Below are 12,108 nucleotides of genomic sequence, written 5' to 3' on the forward strand. Positions count from 1 at the left end.
ATTATGTAGTTAAATTTCATTTGATTTTAGGTTGTTGAATTATGTAGTTGGATTTCATTTCATTTCATGTTGTTGGGTTTTATTTGGTTTTATTTAGTTTATTTGGTTTGGTTTATTTAGATTTCATTTGATTTTAGGTTTGTTTTTTTTGGTTTATTTGGATTTTGGTGGATTGTTGTATTGTAGGTGTTGGGATTTTGGTTGTGAATTTTCTGGCTGCTCTGTTTTCAATCTGCAAAAAAAAAAAATCAAAGGCCCCAACCGCGGAAAATTTCCGTGGTCCCTCTACAGCCCAACCGCGGAAAATTTCCGCGGTCCATCAGTTTGGTTTTTTGCCCCTGAAAACAGAGCAAAATACAGGGGAAACAGAGTATGCAAAATAATCTTCTGTTGAAATTGCTTAATTTTTGGAAGTTAGTCCTAAACTAACTTCCACTAATCCAAACCACTCTCAAAAGTCTAAAAATATGGTAATGAGTGATTTTCAAAAAAAAAAAAAAATTTTTCATTTTTTACGTTAAATTGAAAATTCCTTAAAAAAGTCAACAGAAGTCAACGTTTGTCCAAATATTAAAAAAAACTTTTTAATACATTTCATAACAATTTGTAATGTATAGTTCGACTTGTAAATTTTAATTTTCAATCTCAAATTTTTAGGTACACTTTCAATCTCAAATTTCATACTTTAATTCATAGAAAATTCATATAAATTCATATAAAATTCAATAAAAATACATAGATTCGAATGAAAATTACACGATCAATACAATCCACTAAATTTTATGAAATATATTGGTCCTAACCAAAAATACCTAGTATATTAGAAAGACCACCGGATAACAGGTGTTGAGCAACTCCTTGCATAGTATCCACGAAGCATGCAATATGGTAGAGAACAAGTACACAACCATCACGGATATGGCCTTCCGTAAGTTTCCAAGGGTAAGGGTTGGAGTCGTTCCAAATGGTAACGGGAATCGTATTCGAGCCATCGTAGAGACGAAATCTTGCAAAACATGTCCCGCGTTACCTCTCCGTCCCCCCCGTTAAGTGTGAAACCCAACCCTTGACATATTCGATGCGTATTTGGTCCATATTACAACCCTCACGAGGCCTCAAGTTTACAATATCGGCAATCCGATCACATTTAACAAGCTTACCGCCATTCCATCCGGATTTTTTCCATTTTCCATCGGGCGTGTTTTTGCCCAAATTCAAGATCGGAAGGAAGTACGGATCCGGATGAGAGTTCACCAATCTCCACGGTTCAGTACCCTCCATCCAATTGCATGCCTCAATCCAATTTTTGGCCCTATAAGCCTCCTCATCGGGTGGGTACAAGTCCGTTTCCTCTTCCTCCACATGGGGCGGCTCGTCATTGTCCACAAGGGGCATCAACTCGGCACATGCATCTTCCATCTCACTAAAGGTTGGTGAGACCACATCTTCCTCGTCATTGTCCTCATACCACGAGTCGCTTGGTAGGGAATCCGAGAATGTGTTGCTAACGTGGGAAACCGAATCACAACTATGATCGGAGTTGTTGTCACCACTATACTCGCTAGTCATGTTACCTATCACAATAAAACACAATTATATGACAATAATTGGCAATTATATGACAATAAAACATACAAAAAAGAAAGCAATGTTAAACACTTAAAATTCAAATCCATTTAAAAATTACAACATTCGGTTACAAAATGGTACACCACTAATTATATTGCGATTCTTGAACATTTTTAAGATCTTCTAGTCTACTAGCACACTTCCTTTTATCATGGCCTTCCATTTGACAATAAGTGCACCTTCTTGGCGGCTTCTCCTTTTTACCAATCGATTCTATTTGACTTTTGAAACGAACGTCCTTCTTCCTCCCTTTAGTTTGGGACATAATAGGGTCAAGAATTGTTTCTTCATGAGCACTTGCATTTGGAGCTTGCGAATTGTTTTCGTAAGATTTAATTCCATCAACGCTCATTCTTTCGAGAATTGGTATTTCTCGATTCATCACTCCAACGGCATAATCATACCGTTCCTTGGATGCAATGCTACTTTGACAAAAACTCATGGTTAACATTGTCATGCTATTAAATCGATCGGTTGAGGTCATCTCATGACTTTGTCCAACATCCAAATTGTAAGGCAACACACCATCAACTCTATTGGCATGCATTGTCCACCTCCGGTTTATGTAATACGGGGGAATTTCCGAAACCCGTTTCTTAGTGAAGACCGCCAATAGGTGTCTACAAGGTAGCCCCGAATGTTCAAGCATTCTACACGTACACATTCCCAAAGAGCTTGCTTTCTCGAATGCCACAAAATAAACATTTCTTCTCGTAGGCTCGGACATGGGCCTATAACAACTATAGTACGTATAAACATCCCCCATTCTCTCCCCTTCTTCACTAGCTCGTCGGTCTTTTTCAACAAAGTATTTTGAAGACTCGACCAATTCATCTTGAAATCTTCTAAACATTTCCTTAGTGTATATACAAGAAGCATGATACTCCAATGTGGTATGTAATTTCATGGGACGTTTTAGATTAATGGTGACATAATCTTCTTCCTTCTCCCTCATGAATTGCCTTGCCAATGCTTTTTGGGCATTTTCAATGAATTCCTTCAAACCCGTTGCCGAACTCACATACTTATCAAAGAGAATTCATCCCCTCACTCCTCGATGTACTATTTTGAAACGCCGAAAATTTGTTTCTAGTATATGCAGGAATCCACTTGTGCTTCAACTCATATAACCCCTTTAACCATTTATGATCTTGCAAGTGATACTTTTCCACAAATGACACCCATCTAGCTTCAAAAACACATTCGGTGAGAGATTTATAAATGCAATTGTTGAAGTTTGTCTTGAATTCCGGAAAAGCCGAATAATAATGAGCTAATTTCTCCGGGAATTTTTGACTAATGTGCCAAGAACACAATAAATGGGTAGTATTCGGGAGTACAACCGCAATAGCGATTGCCATGGCTTGATCTTGATCCGTGATTATAGTCAATGGAGGATTATTCCCCACACCTTCAAGCCAAGTACGGAGAATCCACTCAAAAGTCGACGCGTGTTCATCCCGCATCAATGCAAACCCAAAAATTACCGATTGATAATGATGATTGACTCCGGTAAATGGGACAAATGGCATTGCATACCTATTTGTCCGATAAGTGGTATCAAAAACCATAACATCGCCAAAATTTTGGTAAGCCATTATACATCTCGGATCAATCCATACTAGACACTTCAAGCGATTCTCTTCATCGACTTCGGTCCTAATAAAATATTTAGAACCACTTTCTTCATTCAACCTATGCAACAAGTCCAACCCCGCTTGGGCGTCACTAATCTCAAACCTTTTCTTCCTCTCGTCTCTTAACACATTCCTAACATGTTGAACATTGAAACCAACTTTGTCATTACCTCCATGAATGTTACCAATCACATTCATCACTTGACAATTACGAACCCACGAACCATAAAGCGTTTTAATCAAACTACGGGTCGCGGTGTTGACATGTCTTTCTCGTTGTACCAAATTCATCTTACTAGGGGAAACAAGACCGTGGTTGTGTACCAATTCAAGGCTAGTTACCTCCCAGTGACGTTTTTTCTTTTGATAATTGACATACATCCTCACCTTGCACTCGCTTTTAGGAAGAACCTCTCTACGCCGTTTATTTTGACTACTCTCGGCGATGACACTTTTTCCATAAAACCTACAAACATATAAACGACCATATATCTCGTTGTCTTTATTACGATGGCTAGCTTAATAGCAAATCCATTTTGTAAAGCATAAGCCCTAAAAAAATGACCGGCCTTATCCACACTTTGAAAAATTTGATTCAAATATGGAACTCCCCCCCCCATCAACATTTTCATACAAATTTGCATCCTCTACATTATCATCTTCATCTTCCTCCTCACCCTCAACATTATCACTATCATTTTCATCATTTTCATCTTCAACATAACCAAATCCTCATCTAAATTAATAAATTCCTCATTTCTATCTACAAAATCATCATCTTCAACATATACAGGGGTTTTAGGTTCTTCACTAGTATTTAAATCATCAAGATGTAAGCTATGATCAATAGACTCTTTTTTTTTCATTTTGACGTTTATGACGAAACATACGAGCAAATAATTTATCCGCCATGAAAATGTAAAATTTAAGACAAGAAATATACCTTGAATTGACAAAACTACTTGAATTTCTTGATAAAAATGCCCAAAATTCGCCTAAATTGATCACTCTCCAAGTAGAATTTTGTTGGGAATTTTTTGTTGGTTTGTGTGGTGGGGAGGCTGTTGGGTTGCCAGGGATAAGGGAGCAATACACCCAACCGCGGAAAATTTCAGCGGCCCGTCCCACCCAACCGCGGAAATTTTCCGCGGTCCGCCCCTAATCCCAGCCACCCAATTCCCATCCAACGGCTACCAATGTGTTTGTTATGAACTGATCTACAACAAACGGTACAACAAACGGTTGTTGTAGACCGTCCCCCTATAGTAAATATCTTTCAAAAAGAAAGTTATCTCAAGATGTTATTTATTTGATAATCTTTTTCATTTTAAACTTAATTCTATATTGTATGCTTTATAATTCAATTTGAATTATTTGAGCACCTTGTAAATGCTGGGGCCCATCAATTGAATTATAGAAATTAGGATTCCCTAATTTAATTGATTAATTCCTTTAAAGATAGCATTTTATTACTTTTTGTTCTTTAAAATTATTATTTATGGATAGGTAATTTGACAGTTACTTACTACTACTCCTTTAAGAAGAAAAATACACAAGCCCCTTCCTATCTTTCATTGCTCTTCATCTTATAAGCTTTCTCAAAGACTCTACAAAAAAAGTAGTGCACACGTATACATGAGAAGAATGGAGACTATTTACGAAGAGCACGAAAATAATAATCCACATTACGACGATGCCATCACCACTGATGAAGAAGAACAAGTGCAAGAAGAAGATGACGAAGACAACTCGGAAGAAAGCTCAGAGGAGGACAGAAGCAGCTATGGATGTGTTGGTGAAACTCGAAGAAGAATACTAGGATCATCATCAAGAATGTCATGGTTACGAGAATGGGACCGTGTGTTTCCTTTGATATCAGCTCTATGTCTGTTTATTGATCCTACTTTCTTTTACATACTCTCTGTTAATGAAGATGGAATGTGTTTTTATATTGATGGCTGGTTTGCTCTCGGTCTCTCGTTTCTGCGATCAGTCACAGATGGCTTGCACATCTGGAATATTTGGCGTCAGTACCGCAGCTCATCGTCTGTGCACGGTGTCAGGAAGATCTATGGTGGTTTAGCATTGCAGAATTTCAAGGGCAAAATGGACTTCCTCCTTTTTGTGTTTGTCATCTTACCTTTGCCACAGGTCAGCTATTGTTCTAAAAATTCCTTATACTTATCTAATCATACTTAATTACCAAAAAATTGAAATCGATATATACAATCCAAATTAAACATATCAAAGGAAAGTTAGGTACCATAGTAGTTTGTTGCATTAGATTGCAGTGGGCAGTAGATGAGTAGATGTTGAAAATTCTACTTTTATTTGGATGCATGTACTTGAATGAGTATTAACTGGTTAAAGCTTTATAAAGAAGACAATTTTATGCATGTCACCGTATTAATTGCCATGGCCTTCTTTTTTTCTGTTTTTTTCTGCTTTAAAAATTCAAATTTTGTTTTACGATCATTTAAATTGCAAAATACTTAAATATTAATTAAATTATTATTATTCGAAAATTAATTAATACTTGTATGAACGGAATGATCACTGCAGGTTGTAATATGGTTTGCGGTTCCAGCAATGTTGAAGAAGGGTGAACAAACAAGAGCGATGACTTTAATGCTCATAATGTTTCTATTGCAATACATCCCAAAGATTTATAATGCTGTTTGCTTATTGCGTCGCATGCTCTTTCAATACATTTTCGGAACAGCTTGGTGGGGGATCGGCTTAAACATCATTGCAATTTTTGTCGCCTCAAATGTAAGTAGACACACACATAGATAATCACAGTTCTCTCTTAACGCAAGTAGTGAGGTTTTAAGCATAATAATCAGTTTTATGTTGTGTGTGTGCACGAGTTAAATAATGAGCTATTTGCAGGTGGTGGGAGCGTGTTACTACTTGCTAGGAATACAGAGGTCAGCTAGGTGCTTGATGGAGCAATGCAAGGAAACAGAGAGTTGTACATTTAATCTACTTTCTTGTGAGAACCCTTTCTTCTTTGGGAGCACATATAAGGTGAAAGACAATTTGCGAATGTCATGGGGAAATAACAACGATGCCAGATCTTACTGCCTACAAAGCAGTGATAATAGTCAGTATGATTACGGGTCATTTGAATGGATAACTCTACTTGTTTGCAATAACAGCCGTGTGGAGAAGATGCTTCTTCCTCTCTTTTGGGGAGTCATGATGCTTTGGTAGGTTCATCATCCATTATTGTATTAATCTTTTTGTTAATTAAACGTGTACATAGTCACTCTTGTTTTTATTGATGATTGATGCAGCACTTTTGGGAATCTGGTGAGCACTGATGACTGGTTAGAAATTGTGTTCATGATAATTGTTACTGTATGCGGCCTCGTGCTGGTCACGATGTTAATTGGCAACATTAAGGTAATCATTTTCTTAGAGAAGTTGAAGGTTTGAGTAGAGACTTGGACTTTTAAAAGACAATATGAAATGTATTTAAACTTTATAGTTCAGTTTTTTTACCACGAATCATTAGCTTACTTCATGTTCTGTTTACAAAGATTAAAGGGAAACTTTTATTTATTTGCATTTAATGACCGATTATGTTTCTATTCAGGTGTTCTTGATGGCAACATCATCAAAGAAACTTGCAAGGAAAGTATATGTAAACAATGTCGACTGGTGGATGAATAGGAGAAACATGCCACAAGGACTGCGGCAGAGGGTACGTAACTATGAGCGGCAGCGTTGGATTGCAATGCGTGGTGTAGATGAGCGTGACATGATACGTAGCCTTCCCGAGGGTCTTAGGAGAGACATCAAATACCATCTCTGCTTGGACTTGGTGACACAGGTAATTAGCCTTACTTTTAATACCTATAAAACTCAAATACAAACAACTATTTCTACATAGAGCATTAGAGCTAAACAAAATATCAACCATGACTTCAGAAAACACATAATTGATAACCAGCATCAGATATGTTAACACATGTGATCTGAAACCTAAATTAATTAACAATCTATCTGGTGTTGTTAGAAGCACGACTAAATTTTGTGTAGCAACACCTTTTTCTAGAGCTGGCTATGAAAAACAATCAGCAGTACAAAATAAAATCTTTACTTTGTCCTTGTAATGATGAATAGAGTAAGATGATGGTTTAAATATGAACTGACACATTCTACATGTTTCAGGTACCACTGTTTCAGCACATGGATAGTTTGGTACTGGAGAACATCTGTGATAGAGTGACATCCCTTGTCTTTCCTAAAGGAGAGATTGTGAGTGTTTAAAATTAACTTGATATGTAAGAATATTATTTCAGAACATAATGATTTTACATCAATTTTAATTGCAGGTAATTAAAGAAGGTGATCCAGTACACAGAATGTTATTTATTGTAAGAGGTCATCTCCAATGCAATCAAGTAGTTCGCAGTTAAATTAACAGTAGCTGCATATTAGGCTCCGGAAATTTTTGCGGAGATGAGCTCTTGTCATGGTGTGTGAGAAAGCCATTCATAGAAATTCTCCCACCGTCTTCATCAACGCTAATCAGTCTCGAACCAACAGAGGCATTCGGGCTGGAAGCAGAAGATGTTAAATACGTGACACAACATTTTCGCCTGAATGAAAAGGTGAAAATGAGTGCTCGCTATTATTCCCCTGGGTGGAGAACCTGGGCAGCTGTTACCATTCAGCTAGCTTGGCTGCGGCACCGCCTAAAACTTTCATCTCTTCCATTTATCGTGCCTAGGAGAACATTGTTGAGGTCTGCTTTGCTTGGGGAGGAAAGGCTCAGGCGCTATACTGCAATGCTTACTTCACCTAAGCCTCATCAAGATGAGAATGTTCCTAGATGTAATAACTGACAACTGTACAAGTTCAGAATTAATATTCAGATATTTCAGTAATTAAAGATTGATTTAAATAAAATTTGCAGTTAAATTGGCATTTTTGTTTTGCACAGTATTATTTATTTATGCGTGTGCGCACTAATATCCACTACTTGAGATAGCGAAATTACAGAATCGGTTTAAGAATGATCTTACTTGTAAATTTTTCGGGGCACTCAATTTCACTTTTTTCGTTGAAGCAAATATGTAGTGTTACATAGTTCACATCCTCTGCTTGGAGATCCAATGCTTCAAGAATGATCAGCATAGATACAGACGGTGGGAGAATTTCGATGAATGGCTTCCTCAGGCATCATGACAAGAGCTCCAACTTCAAACTGTTGACTCCACTTCAAACTACTTGACCGCATTATATATATATATATGTCCTCTTAATAACATTCTCCGTACTGACTGACTTTATTTAGTTAACACTTATGTAGAAAGGAATGATTTCATTGCAGATGTTCTCTCGGATCAAACTACCCATGCCCTGAGATAAAGTTACATGGTTAGTTTTTTAAATCAGCACTTTGATTTATTCATGAATGATCATCACATACACAATTTGACAAAGACACAATTGTATCATTATATATGCGTACCTTGATGCTGCAGGACGTTGATCAAAGTTTGAATCATCTACATCTGCTTCGGTTCATCTTCCTTTTCATCAGCTCATCTTTACTGAAATATCAATTGTCGTTCAAAATTTAAAGCCTACAAATTGGAAAGTTTGCTTAGTTTAATTAAAAAAACATCAACTAAACACTACTACTACCAAGGGAGAAATAGGTGATTCGCAAATAATAATAGAAGGAGCCGGTATATATAAAGAGATAAAACTAGCCGTTGTAATTTAGATTAAATTATTTTTGGGTATTTTTTGCTTTTCGCAATTCAAGTAACCGTTGTAAGAGCAACTCCAAGAGTCACCTTAATGTTTCTCTAAAAATAATATAAAAAATCAACTCTTAACTATTTAGGAGTTAAAATTTCATTTATCTTCCAACAATCTTCCTCAACTTCACTCTCTACTTATTCTTTATTACTTAATTATGTAGACATGAATAATATAATGCTTGTTTAATACCTTGAAAGTAGAGAAATTAGTTTAAAAATGAGTGAGGAGAGAGCATATCCTCCTTACTATTGAGGAAGCAAATGAGGATCCTAAGTGTTTGAAGAGGGGGACTAGGAGTTTGTTGGAGGGCACTTAAGTTATAATTTCTTCAAAAATTGACTAAGGAGCCTATTTGAAGATGTTCTTGGAGTTAGAGATGCACAAAATACCCACCGGGCCGGGTTTTTCGGGCTTTGACTTTGACCGGGTCCGGCCAGATTTTCCGGAAATGTCAAAACCCGTTTGGACTCTCGAGGCGGGCCTAACCGGACCTTTTTTCGGGCCGGATCGGATCGGGCCGGGATTTTTTCTAATTTAAATCGGATCGAATATTATCAGAGATTCTGAAGAATACATGTGTTAGCAATTAGATCATCGTAAAAATGTATTAGTTTACATGGAATATTTTATGAAAACATTACTTCGTTGAAAACATTTAAGTTCGGGAAAAAATAAACATATTTATATAATATATTTTATCATTGTTATGATAATAATGATATCATTGTTATGATAACAATGATATCCAAATATTCATAACAATGATATCCAAATATATATAGTGTACTTATTATATATTCTTTCATTATTTATGCAACGAAGTATATAAATAATATAATTAATCACAAATATGTAAGTATATATGTGTTTAAAGTATTATTTATATTTATAGTAAATGTAAATTTATAAATATATAAGAAAATATATTAGAATAATCACATCATAACCGGGCTTTCTCGGGCTTTTAATCGGGTCGGGCCGGACTTTGCCTAAAAATATAGGGCCCGTCGAGGCCCGCTGCCCGGGTCGGGCCCGGGCCGGGACCGGGCCGCGCTTTGACCGGGCCGGGCTTGACCGGGTTTTGACCGGATCGGGTCGGGCCAGATTTTCGAACCCGGGTTTTTTGTGCATCTCTAGTTGGAGTTGCTCTAATTTAATTACGTCCTATCCGTTTTTCAAATTATGGTGATCGTTTGAAAATATGTGATGTGATTTTAACGGTTACAAATACATATTTTTATATAATTAAAAATTACACGACAAAAAATATATCATTAGTTAAGCAATTTATATTGTTAAAATGACAATACATATTTCTACGTAATAAAAGATAGACAAAATATATCGTTAGTTAAAAATATAAAATTTGAATATATGTTAAATATGAATTCATACTCCATGTTGAACATAACAAAGTGGAGACCCGTTGGATCAAATGTGAACCACTAGATGTTTAGATCTTTATAAGAAAAATGACACGAGTTTAATAATTATGATCAAAATTGTACTTAAAAAGCTGCAGTCATGTTATGCGTTTCGGTAACCGTTAACTCGATCCAATATGTAAATAAAAACAGAATTTAAAGACAATTCAATAATTTAAATCGACAAGAAAGAAAAAATTGACATTAAAATAACCGAGAAAAATAAACCGTAGTTACATACTGCCTCTGTCCCATTGATTTCTATACGTTACTTTTCGACACGCTTTTCAATGCTCATTTAAAATATAATTTTATAATATTTTTTTAAAAAAAAATTTCTGAATAAAAGTTTCATGTTTAAAATTTTATTCAAAATTTTTTTTTGAAAAAACCATTACGGAACTATATTTTATAAAGATCTCGAAATACGTGCAAATAATAAACGTATAATAATCAATGCGACGGAGGGAGTACATTGAAAGACATAAAAAATAAACATAAAAGAAAATACACCAAATTCACAATGTCCTTTCCCTGGTCTCCTCCCACGCTAGTAGTTTCCTCCACGGGTCTTATGATGGTTGGATATGAGGACATACCCTTTGATATAAACTCAGGATAAATATATACTACATACATGGTTGTAAAAATCGGTAATCGGTACTAATCGGTTTAGGTACGGATTAGTAATTAATCGGTAAATCGGGGATTAATCGGAGGGATTAATCGGAACAAAAATCGGATATATTTAAATATTTTAATAATATTTAATATATTTACCTTATTTATTATGAAATATATAAGTTAAAAATAATTTGTAAATATTAATCGGATTTCAAATAATAGATCGGCCAAATATTTTTTAAAGATTAATCGGGGATTTTTTTAAAAATCGGGGATTTTTATAAAACTGAATACATAACGTAATTGAATCGATGTTGTAGGGCTTATTACATATATTTAATTACTTAAAGGTCATCTAACCTAATATATTACATTGCCCATTCAGTTAAAATAATCCTTGATCTCAGGGATCAAGGTCCCGATACTGGTGTTTAATCTGCAATGCATCCTCCCATGTAGCATCTTCAGAGATGGAATTGAACCACTGCACTGCACCAGCCATTGAACACAGCAGAATTACCCCCTTTTCACCATTTTACGATACAAAATTTTCTATTTTCTTGTCCAACCTTTGGTAGCTCAGTAGTAACCGTCACAGCACTCCCAGCCTTGTTTTTAAGCAGGCTTACATGAAATACTGGGTGGGGTAATGAATACAACACATAGGGGGTGAATGTGTTTTTGACAATTTTAATGGCTTTTTGATTATCTTAAACTAAATGAACAAAGTAGGTAAGAAATGTAACAATATTATGTTAACTGAATTAAAGACAACACACACAATATTTTAAAACTCACTTAATTTTATATAAAAATCAGTCTAGTGTTTTGTTACAAATTTCTGGGTCCTTGGTATGTTAAGAACTCAGCTTCTCTCTTGAGAGTTACAAGATTTTCTAGATCTATTTTATTACCCTTTAAAACAAAGCATCTAGTGTTTACTTTATAAAACAGTGAACACTGGTTTTACACAACATGGAATAGCATATACTAAACTCTACTTTAAGTTA

At 35.6% G+C, this 12,108-nt stretch overlaps 3 protein-coding genes and 1 long non-coding RNA gene across 4 annotated transcripts; 1 reads left to right on the forward strand and 3 right to left on the reverse strand.

Annotated features, from left to right (window-relative positions):
- Positions 1-1,714: 1,714 nt before the first annotated feature.
- Positions 1,715-2,584, reverse strand: LOC141693489 (protein FAR1-RELATED SEQUENCE 5-like). Its single transcript, XM_074498606.1, has one exon. The coding sequence runs from the start codon at positions 2,582-2,584 to the stop codon at positions 1,715-1,717; it is 870 nt and encodes a 289-aa protein (XP_074354707.1).
- A 73-nt stretch (positions 2,585-2,657) lies between these two features.
- Positions 2,658-4,132, reverse strand: LOC141693492 (protein FAR1-RELATED SEQUENCE 5-like). The gene is made up of 2 exons (XM_074498619.1): positions 3,918-4,132; positions 2,658-3,732 (listed from the first exon to the last, which is right to left on the reverse strand). The coding sequence occupies exons 1-2, from the start codon at positions 4,130-4,132 to the stop codon at positions 2,658-2,660; spliced, it is 1,290 nt and encodes a 429-aa protein (XP_074354720.1).
- Positions 4,133-4,872: 740 nt separating this feature from the next.
- On the forward strand, positions 4,873-8,092 carry LOC141707861 (cyclic nucleotide-gated ion channel 4-like). The gene is made up of 7 exons (XM_074511279.1): positions 4,873-5,417; positions 5,829-6,038; positions 6,159-6,478; positions 6,566-6,674; positions 6,868-7,104; positions 7,446-7,532; positions 7,610-8,092. The coding sequence occupies exons 1-7, from the start codon at positions 4,902-4,904 to the stop codon at positions 7,691-7,693; spliced, it is 1,563 nt and encodes a 520-aa protein (XP_074367380.1). The 5' UTR covers positions 4,873-4,901; the 3' UTR covers positions 7,694-8,092.
- LOC141707863 (uncharacterized) lies at positions 7,988-8,936 on the reverse strand. Its single transcript, XR_012569177.1, has 3 exons — positions 8,752-8,936; positions 8,303-8,639; positions 7,988-8,125 (listed from the first exon to the last, which is right to left on the reverse strand). It is a non-coding gene; the product is annotated as an uncharacterized LOC141707863 (long non-coding RNA).
- Positions 8,937-12,108: the final 3,172 nt, after the last annotated feature.

The sequence above is a fragment of the Apium graveolens genome, chromosome 2 (genome assembly GCF_009905375.1).
Source record: "Apium graveolens cultivar Ventura chromosome 2, ASM990537v1, whole genome shotgun sequence".
In the NCBI taxonomy this organism is placed as follows: Eukaryota; Viridiplantae; Streptophyta; class Magnoliopsida; order Apiales; family Apiaceae; genus Apium; species Apium graveolens.